At 43.1% G+C, this 10,695-nt stretch overlaps 1 protein-coding gene across 2 annotated transcripts in view; it reads right to left on the minus strand.

The window, feature by feature from the left end:
- LOC110535099 (NMDA receptor synaptonuclear signaling and neuronal migration factor-like) overlaps positions 1 to 7,071 on the minus strand; it is a 60,103-nt gene extending 53,032 nt beyond the window's left edge. For both annotated transcript variants that reach the window (XM_036936193.1, XM_036936192.1), the window contains exon 1: positions 6,700 to 7,071. In XM_036936193.1, the coding sequence (XP_036792088.1) occupies positions 6,700 to 6,770 (71 nt within the window). In that variant the 5' untranslated portion in view covers positions 6,771 to 7,071. The remainder of the gene's footprint in view (positions 1 to 6,699) is intronic.
- Positions 7,072 to 10,695: the final 3,624 nt, after the last annotated feature.

Consider the following 10,695-nt stretch of genomic DNA (forward strand, 5'->3'; position numbering starts at 1 on the left):
CAACCTTGGCTTTTCTTTTTGGTTCTGTAGGGTATAAGGGAATAAAGATGTGTAAATAGTGGCCTGGTCAGACATGCATACTGTAGCCAACAGTGGAGGCTGCTGAGGGGAGGACGGCTCATAATAATGTCTGGAACAGAACAAATGAAATCAAACACAAAAAAACTTTGTGTTTGATACCATTCCGCTCCAGCTATTGCCATGAGCCCGCCCTCCCCAATTAAGATGCCACCAACCTCCTGTGGTAGCCAAGCCTATACATCAAGCCGCTGTGGTAGCCAAGCCTATACATCAAGCCGCTGTGGTAGCCAAGCCTATACATCAAGCCGCTGTGGTAGCCAAGCCTATACATCAAGCCGCTGTGCCTGGGGATATATACACTACATACAGTGGGGTGCAATGTTAAGGCATTACACTGATGTGTGCAGAGGGCTAGGACGACAAATACATGAGGGGCCCTAATCGAGAACATGAGTATGGTTTCCTGACCTGGAAAAATTCCAGGCCCTAGTTAAAAGCTATAGGGTATATAGGCTAGAACTAGGGCCCAGAGTTGTTCCTCATCAGGTTGTCAGGAAGGAATACTGGCCCTATACATGATATTAAAATCTGTGAAAGACAGAAACTCGTACAGTTCAGCTCCATGAGATAGACACATCCAGGCACTATCTGAAGCCTCTCTCCTATCTGTGTCAAGGAGCAAGCCTTCTGTGTTCTGGCCCTGGGTGTCTCAGTGAAAAACAAGTGTCTCAGGGACACCAAATGAGGCTCTTAGAGTAATTTGGAAAAAGAGGGGCACAGTGTATTCCTCCTCACCCACTAAATCTCACCACTCAGATAATCTCTCTGAGAGGATGACCTATTTCTGAGACACCCCAAATATCCCCCGTATCCATCTCCCTCACTCTCTCTTTCTGAGACGGCCCATCTTCCTCATTCCCGCTCTTACCTTCCTCTCTCCATCTTCCTCAGTCCCTCTCTCTCATCTTCTCGAGTGAAATAAAGTTGAAACAACAAACATCAAGTTGACCACTTAGCGCCTTAGTTTCTTGTCCTCGCTTGTTCACTGTCTCGGAGTCAAATGGAAATCTCAGATTTGGCAGGCCTCCCAAGTCCCTGCTGGCTGTTTTCTCAGTCTCACTCTCTACACTGTGGTTGTTAGGTGATTAAATGAATGTTTGTCAGAGTCCGTAAGAAATATTGCTTTGTAATTGGATTAAAACACAGACACCAGATGTAGGAAAACACTGGGTAGTTAAAGCCTAGTAGAGTTAATGTGTATTTTGACCAGTCTGCATCCCAGATGGCTCCCGACTCCCTACATACTGTACTACTTTTGATCAAGGCCTGTATAGGGAAAAGGGTGCCATTGGGACGCAGGCTCAGCCCGGCTAAGCATAACATGAGAATCCTGAGCACCGTAGCTGCCCAGACAATGAGTATTCGGTGTTAGTTCCTGACCCGCTGTATCCTGCGTTCCATCCAGCTTTTCCGCCTGCCGTCGAAGCAACGGTGACATGGGTGTAATTACTCAGATCAATGAGGTCAGGCAGCCTCCCTTGTATCACTGCATCCCTGTATTATTACAGTCCAGCCTCGCTCTACAGGCTGTAATCAGAGTAATTACAGCAGCTAGAACGCAGATACCTCTCCTCTGCACTGTAATCCCTGCCATACAGAGAGAGAGGTTTGGGTGAAAAGGCTGGTGGCTTAATTAAGAAACATTAGTATTGAGATGGCCTGAGATTCAGACAATAAACACTAGGTGTCAGGCAGACAATTACCCCTCTGTCAGAAGTGGCTGTAGGTTCAGCCCTAGGGCACTGTGACTGAGTAATACCAATGTGGCGGGCCAAATGGCACCCTATTCCACTATATAGGGAATAGGGTGCAAGTTCGGACGCACCCATCCGAAGACCAATGTACTGTATCCTATGGGAATACAACTATAGGGTGTTGAACCAGCTATTCCTCATATTTATACCATGGCAGAAGAAGCATGTCAGGCTTGCAATGTGAATGTAGAATCTTAGAAGTGCAGTAACAACCAAACTGGGCTAATGTTGACTGTGATGGTGTGAACTCCACTGTGCTGTGGTTAGTACTGCACACTGCCTGGTATGATGGGTGAAGCCATGAAATGACATTGTACCACAGATTAAACAGTTACGTCCACACTTCAGGAATGCTATTGAGTGCTATACCCAACTGTTTTAGACAGGATTCCAAAAGTAGAAGGCCGCTGAAAGCATTCAAGTGAATGTCAGATGGTGTCAACACATATTTGTATCATCGTTTCCTTACAAATCAAATCTCTAAACATTTGTCATGACAATGTTTAATATGGGATGTAAACTTGAATGAATGCTTAATAAATATGTGCACAAATCAAAACCGACTGATTTTTAAAGGAATGATGCTGCTGATGTCAACTTGATGAAGAGGCAGCAGAGCAGTGGTCCCATCAGGTAGTGATTTAGGCAGGCATTTAGAAAAACTAATCTCTACCCTATGTACCCTAAACTCACACTGCACTGGGAAATATTAAACAAACAAATTGGGTCTTATGAGAAACAAGCCGGGAGGATTCAGAATACACAGCAGGTTAAATACATTTTGGGAGAAAAGATAAATCAATTCACATTTTGCAATAATATTCCTCCGAATTCTACTAAAAGATCTAGTGTAGTCAAGTGTACACGTATTCCAATGTTACCGGGCCGCACGCATCAATATTTTGTTGCACAGATCAGTCCATTACCTTGGGTGTATGGATGGGCCTCTAGGCTGAAACCACCCTGTGTCTGCTCTGCGCTGCAACACTCCTGTCAACCATTCTGCATTAGTCTAGCCAAGGAAGATTAACAATAGAAAATAACAGAATAGCGGAGACTGTGTCCTGTCTGTGTCCTTAATGTTTAACCTTCATTCTAGCTGTACATACAGTGGGGAGAACAAGTATTTGAAACACTGCCGATTTTGCAGGTTTTCCTACTTACAAAGCATGTAGAGGTCTGTCATTTTTATCATAGGTACACTTCAACTGTGAGACGGAATCTAAAACAAAAATCCAGAAAATCACATTGTATGATTTTTAAGTAATTAATTTGCATACAACTCTCCTTCCGTGGCCTCCAACTGCTCATATATGCAAGTAAAACTATGCATTCTCTTCAACCGATCACTGCCCGCACCTGCCCGCTCGTCCAGCATCACTACTCTGGACGGTTCTGACTTAGAATATGTGGACAAATACAAATACCTAGGTATCTGGTTAGACTGTAAACTCTCCTTCCAGACCCACATCAAACATCTCCAATCCAAAATTAAATCTAGAATTGGCTTCCTATTTCACAACAAAGCATCCTTCACTCATGCTGCCAAACACACTCAAAACTGACCATCCTACCGATCCTCGACTTTGGCGATGTCATTTACAAATTAGCCTCCAACACTCTACTCAACCAATTGGATGCAGTCTATCACAGTGCCATCCGTTATCCACCACTGCGACCTGTACTCTCTCCTTGGCTGGCCCTCGCTTCATACTCGTCGCCAAACCCACTGGCTCCAGGTCATCTACAAGTCTTTGCTAGGTAAAGCCCTGCCTTATCTCAGCTTACTGGTCACCATAGCAGCACCCACCTGTAGCACGCGCTCCAGCAGTTATATCTCACTGGTCACCCCCAAAACCAATTCTTCCTTTGGGCCTGTTTCCTTCCAGTTCTCTGCTGCCAATGACTGGAACAAACTTTCAACTTTATCACTTTATCACTAAACTTTATCACTGAAGCTGGAGACTCATATTTCCCTCACTAGCTTTAAGCACCTTTGTCAAAGCAGCTCACAGATCACTGCACTTGTACATAGCCCATCCAACTACTGTCACGTTCCGACCTTAGTTCCTTTATGTCTTTGTTTTAGTTTGGTCAGGGTGTGAGTTGGGGTGGGTAGTCTATGTTGTGGTTTTGTGTTTGGCCTGGTATGGTTCTCAATCAGAGGCAGGTGTCGTTCGTTGTCTCTGAGAATCATACTTGGGTAGCATTTTCCTACCTGGGTTTTGTGGGTGATTATTTCCTGTTTAGTGTTTTTTCATTCACCTTACGGGACTGTTCGTTTGTCGTTTATTGTGTTCAGTTATTTTATAAAAAATCCACGCTGCACTTTGGTCCTCACCTTTCACCACAGATGATCGTTACAACTACCTCATCCCCATACTGTATTTATTTATCTTGCTCCTTTGCATCCCAGTATCTTTACTTGCACATCCATCTTCTGCACATCTACCATTCCAGTGTTTAATTGCTACATTGTAATTACTTTGCCACCATGGCCTATTTATTGCCTTACCTCCCTTATCCTACCTCATTTGCACATGCTGTGTATAGACTTTTTCTACTGTATTATTGACTGTATGTTTGTTTATTCTATGTGTAACTCTGTTGTTTTGTGTCGAACTGCTTTGCTTTATCTTGGCCAGGTCGCAGTTGCAAATGAGAACTTGTTCTCAACTAGCCTACCTGGTTAAATAAAGGTGAAATAAAAAATACAAAACAAAAATGTTACAGGGAAACGGTGACCTTCAGCATTCAGTCTCTGCAGATATTCAGAGCTACAATAGGGTCCGTGGCATTTCTCTCCATAGGTGGCTAAAGTACATATAGTACTTGGCTAAATTAGAACAGCGTTACCAGTCATTTACTTTTGCTTGGTCAGCTTTGTGACTTATGTAGATGTTCCAAATGTCTAATCCCTGTCCAGAAGCACATACAGTAGGCTAGTCAGGTCAATTAGGGAATACTTTCCAGGGTCAATTTACGTTAGTCAAATCCAGTCAAAGTTTATTGGTCGCTACTCATATTTGCAGATGTTATCGCAGGTGTAGCGAGAAGCTTGTGTTTCTAGCGCCAACAGTGCAGTGATAATACTTAGTAATACAAAACAATGCACACACACACAATCTCAAAAGTAAAAACAAAGAAATTAAGAAATATCAGTTTAATAAAGTTTGGGCAGCTTTAAGGGAATCCATTATTCTAAGCAGATGTGACTTGTCCATTCATTGGCTAGATTCAGTTGTCAAAAGTAGGACTCAACAGTTAAGCCAGCCATTCAGACTCCGAGACAAATACACAACGCAGAAGAGATTGGGGCTGTTTGTCAGTCAGAGGGATGAAATGGTTTTACACTCGAGGTCCAAACTCATCTGACAACCAATCAGTCAGTGATTGTGATTCTGAGGCAAAAGTGATGTGATGCCACACCACCATTACATCAGTGGGTTGTCTAGGCTATCTACGGGTAAAACGGTACACTAAAGCTCTGGGGGATTGCTTCCTGAAGAGCCATTAACATGTCTCGACATCTGTCATAGAGTAGAAAACATGGCTCTTGGGCCTCAGTCCAATAATATGTATTTGACACTGATCAGTTTGATTTATGCTGTGTGTTAAAGAGACCATATAACTGAAAAGGGAAAGAGTGGGGAGAGGAGAGTGAGAAACAAAAATAAATATAGTCTGTCTGAAGTTGAGGTGTAAGAGAGCTGTGAGTGTGAAAGGTGTGAGGGCATGACTCATGGTTCTTCAAGGAATATAATCACCAAACCTGATGTGTTAGAGATGAGTCATAAACGTTGTGTCATCCCTAATTATAGATCTTACAACAACAAAAAAAGGGACCAAATTCAGGCACGCTTCATGCTGTTTTGGTGTTTATTGGTTACATACACATATTTAGCAGATGTTATTGCGGGTGTAGCAAAATGCTTGTGTTCCTAGCTCCACGGTGTGTCATGCCCAATTATAGGTATTTCAAAACTACAATTTGACCAAACTCAGGCACGTTTCTTGCTGTTTGGTGTTTAAATAATAGTGTAGAATACATTTTCTGGCACTGTAGATCCCAGAGCCTGTTCGTTGGAAAGCTTAACAGTTGAAACATTTAAAAAAAAAATGTGTTGTTGCCAACCATGCTACATGCAATTTTACAATCAAGTGTTTAGGATTCAATGTTGTGTGCAGTTGCTTGGTGGCATTTCATATGCCTTTTCATGTCAGATCAAACACTCCTAAGAAACTTATCTAAAAAGTATAAAATACGAATAACCCCTTTTAGGCTACTGGGCTTCAAGAAGCTTGGTAGTAGGAAGTGTAACGCTCGAAGAAAAATACAGTAGTCTACAGTACACAAGGAGTGTACAATTAAACCGCTTATTTTACTAACTCTTATTGCTCAAACCATGATGCCAAAAAATCCATAAGAGCATGTTCTGTTGCCAAAAAAAAGCTGTTACAAATTCCCAATGCTGTCCAAGGACTTTGAAAGATGCATTATCATTGTTGCCTAATACAAATAAAATACAGTAGAGGAATATAAGTTACAGGAAGGTAGCTATGACAGCAGATTTAGCCTATCAATGAAATTAAATAAATAATTGCAATGTAAATACTTTTGTAAAGCAGATATTTGATCACAACGCCACAGCAGTAAACTGGGAAACAAATATATTATAGGCTAGCATTTGTTTATAATTATAACTTTAGTTTCAGCTAGTTTGCGATTACTGCTCGAACAATTCAGCGGAGTCGCTACTTCGCCCGGTAAACGCGTCTACATCAGCACCGTGAGATGCACCATGCATCCCTCCAGTTATTATACCAGAGAGCTACGGATGAGCTCCGGCCCCCGGGCACTCACCTAACTTTTGCGGCCACAGAAGATATTGCATCGGTCCTTAAAGTCTTCCTTTTGGACCCGGCAGTTCCCATGCTGAAGTGGAAACGACACAAGATAAAAGCCAGATCATTCCACTGATGGGCGATCAGATATGAAGGAAGAAACGTCCGTAGAAAAAACGGAGGAAAAAAGGAACAATCGCACCTGGAGGAAAAACACCCCTTTTCCCCCTGAGTATTTTTAACCAGTTTTGTTATTTCATACTCATTAAATGTCAATCTATAAAGCTCACGTTAAAGATGGAAAACCTGTAGTGTGTGACTACGAGCGCAACAACAGCAGATGCACTGGTGGCTCGTTGCGCGCGGTTGACTGCCTGCCTCTGTTGCGCTCAATTTCTCATTGATTCAACTGAAGCGGAGAGGAATGGGCGGACAGGAAGGAAACGACAGCCATAAAAGGACTACACCCACCCCCCCCAAAAATAACTAAAACACACACACACACACACACACACAGTCAAGTAACAATGGTATGACTGTAGCAGGTGAGGGCTGGGTCATTCAGATCCGTCTATGGAACATACATAAGTGTGCTGTTTGAATAGCCCTAAATATTGTCAAAGACCCCAGCCACCCCAGTCATAGACTGTTCTCTCTACTACCGCATGGCAAGCGGTACCGGGCTATCTGCCTTGTGTCCCACCCACCACCCGCAAACCCCTCTTTTACGCTACTGCTACTCCATGTTCATCATATATACATAGTCACTTTAACCATATCTACATGTGCATACTACCTCAATCAGCCTGACTAACCGGTGTATGTATGTGGCCTCGCTACTGTATGTATGTGGCCTCGCTACTTATACGTATTTAGCCTGTTTTTGTACTGTTTTTCTTTATCTACCTATTGTTCACCTAATCTTTTTTGCACTATTGGTTAGAGCCTGTAAGTAAGTAAGCATTTCACTGTAAGGTTGTATTCGTTGCAGGTGACAACTAAACTTTGATTTGATTTTATATGATTTGGAATAGTGGCATTTTGGTTAGCTAACTGATTGCCATGAACTGTTCATTTATTATGAAACCAGTTGCAAGGACAGTGAGAATAAAAACTGACCGGAAGAAAACATTATCACATTATATACTCTAGATTGAGTAGCCAACTTTCATTTCCACTTTTGCTAAGCGGTACTCAATAGGCATGACTCATATCCCATTGAATTGTGCATCCTATGGCACAATTATTATTTATGAAGAGGAAGTAAGTCAGCCCTTGCCTCAAAGCAAAGCCTGAATCATCATCTATCTTGGTGACCTTGTCACTGACATCAACACATTATATACCGAGATGACATCATCGACCAACCATACCAACCGCTCTTTCAGCACCATGGACAGTATCTATGATGGAAAGGCAGCATGTGACAGCAAATGTGCATCCCAAATGGCACCCTATTCCCAATATAGTGTACTACTTTTGACCAGAGCCCGTCAAAATAATGCACTATATAGGGGGATGTGCCATTTCGGATGTGTCTTTGGATCCACAGGACTGATGGGTTGCTACTGAGGACAGCAGAGACTTCCAGACAGAGACCAAGGGATGGGTAGAGAAGTGGAGAAAGTATGGTTCAGTTACACACACACTTGACACTGAGACATCAGTGTGAATTTAATTTAGTGAAAATGAGATTCATTTCTGTTTTGTCTATTTTTGTGTGCAAACCACCCTTCAGTTTTTGAAAGATTGTAGAGGAAGAAAGTAGCATGAATGTTTTTCTCATATTTGTAGAAGAGATTACAGCCTGATAGATTAGAAACAGAGTTCCATGTGGACATCATAGAGAACACTAATGCTAGAGCACATTTGGACATCTGACCATGCAGATGTACTTACTAGCGAGTCCTCTTCAGATTTGCAGACAAAAGAGGAAGAGTTAAGACAGTTTCCTGGGGGTGTGTTTATTAGTACAATGGGCAGATAGTGGGAGAGAAATTCAGACCACAACATTAGCGAGGGATGGGGTTGGCTTTAGGAGAGAAGTTTCGTTTTTAAAATTTTTTTTTTTAGCTTTTGGGCCATGTTAAATAATCAAAATGATTGCGAGACAGTCAGAGAAGAGTACCTGCCTATTTCTTTACTTAAAGGTGCCTTCTGGCAAGCATGGTGGGGTGGGTACTTGTCTGCCTGGCCAGACCTATGGTTGGCCCTGCCCAGTCTTAGAGGTGGATGGAATATAGGATTTAACTAGGATAAACGCAAATGAATATGCATGAGGTGCAGGCAGCATACACACACAGACAAGCGCACCCAACCTCCAAATAACATTCCTGTCTGATTTAAAAGGCTTAGCTTTGAGTGTCTGGATACAAACAAAGCCTGTCTCATAATTATATTATACTAACAATTATATTTACAGGCAATTTAAATGTACTTTTTGTGCAAATAGTTTTTCCTGTTGGGTCTCCAGGGTTTTTGTTTACATGAGCGTCAGCCAGTATTGAGTATCTAAAAATGTCCGTCACATGGTCACTAAGATGACCGCCAACATGGGTGTGTCTTCCCTCCCAGAGAATCCAGTTCAACAGCACCTCACGTACACTCCCCTGTGTACAGGGAAGCTTGACGTTCTCTCTCTCTCTCGCAGTGAGATGCTGGGAGTTTTTTGGAGTTTGAGTGTTTGGTGTGGAGGGCTCTGTCCTAACTTTTTTCTTGATTCTGTCCTTGGTCTTTTCTTTCAATTTTTGTTTTAGCGGTATCCAGTTTTTTTTCCAAAGTTATGGCGGAAGAGGACAGAGTTTTAGTTTCCTGGGGTTTGGAAGGTGTGGCTTCTCAGCCTAGCGTGGAGAAGACGCCGTCGTTACGGCATGGATTCAGTTGTGTCCCTGAGAATGGAGTTAAGGCTGAATTTAAACATTCCGCTTCCAGAATGAACAAAGCGATGGCTGTGTTCATGAAAAGAGCTAATTTGGTGGCTAGGCTCATTGCTAATGGAATATTTGTAAGGGGTGTGTTGGTACCAATTTCACCTCTTTCTACCCATTTGACCAGGGTGATATTCTCAAATTTGCCTCTGTTTAATACGGATGATCAAATCAGGAAAGAGCGGAGTTGTTTTGGTAAGTTTGCTAGCGGTTTTCGTGTACTGTCAGCAGGCTTTCAGGCAGATGCTGTTTCGTTGCGAAGGCAAGTGTTCATGTTTCTGAATAACAATGAGCAACAGCTAAATGTGCATTTTAAAGTGAGGCATGGGGAGGGGCTCTACGCAGGATTTGCCAGCACAGATAGTCTACAGTTTGAGTGTGGGGATTTGGGGCATAAGAGCTTTGCGAGTCCACATAGGCCGTAGACAAGGTGAGTGTACAAGAGCCAGTGGGGGAAATCGAGGTCAAAGTGAAGGGGGCAATGAGATGCAGGCAGCAGAGGCTGGGCCTAGTCATACCAGTGGTGCAGATGAGGCTGAGCCTAGTCAGGCTAGAGATGGTGGGGTAGCTGAGGCTGGGCCTAGTCATGCTATGGAGGGTGGTGTAGATGATGCTGGGTCTAGTCAGGTTATGCTAGTGGATGAGGAGAGTATAGTGGGGAAGTGTAAGAGACTGGGGGGGAGGAGAAGGGTGTCAAGGAAAAAGGGGGGAGAAGAACGGAGGTTAGAAGGGAGAGGATGGGGTGGTCAAAGGCACCAAGGAACCATTTCCTGGTGCTGGGGGGAGGCCCCAACTAGAAAGGGCAGGTGGTCAGGATGGGAGATAGAGATGAGGAGGTGGAAAGTGAGTCTGAGGATGATGAGGGGGCTTTTTTTCCAGACTCCTCAATGGGTCCAGAGCTGATAGCCAGTCAAGCAGAGGGGTCAAAGTACACGGTGAGGGAACTGACAAGGTTCCTGAAAAGTGGATAAAAGTGTTATTTTTCTTGTCTGAGAAAGTTTGTAAGATCAGCACAACATCCTATGAAAAATGAGGGGCATGGTGTCCTCTCACCCAGGAAATGGTTGAGGTTGAGGAAATGGGTAACA

This window comes from Oncorhynchus mykiss, chromosome 11 (genome assembly GCF_013265735.2).
Source record: "Oncorhynchus mykiss isolate Arlee chromosome 11, USDA_OmykA_1.1, whole genome shotgun sequence".
Taxonomy (NCBI): Eukaryota; Metazoa; Chordata; class Actinopteri; order Salmoniformes; family Salmonidae; genus Oncorhynchus; species Oncorhynchus mykiss.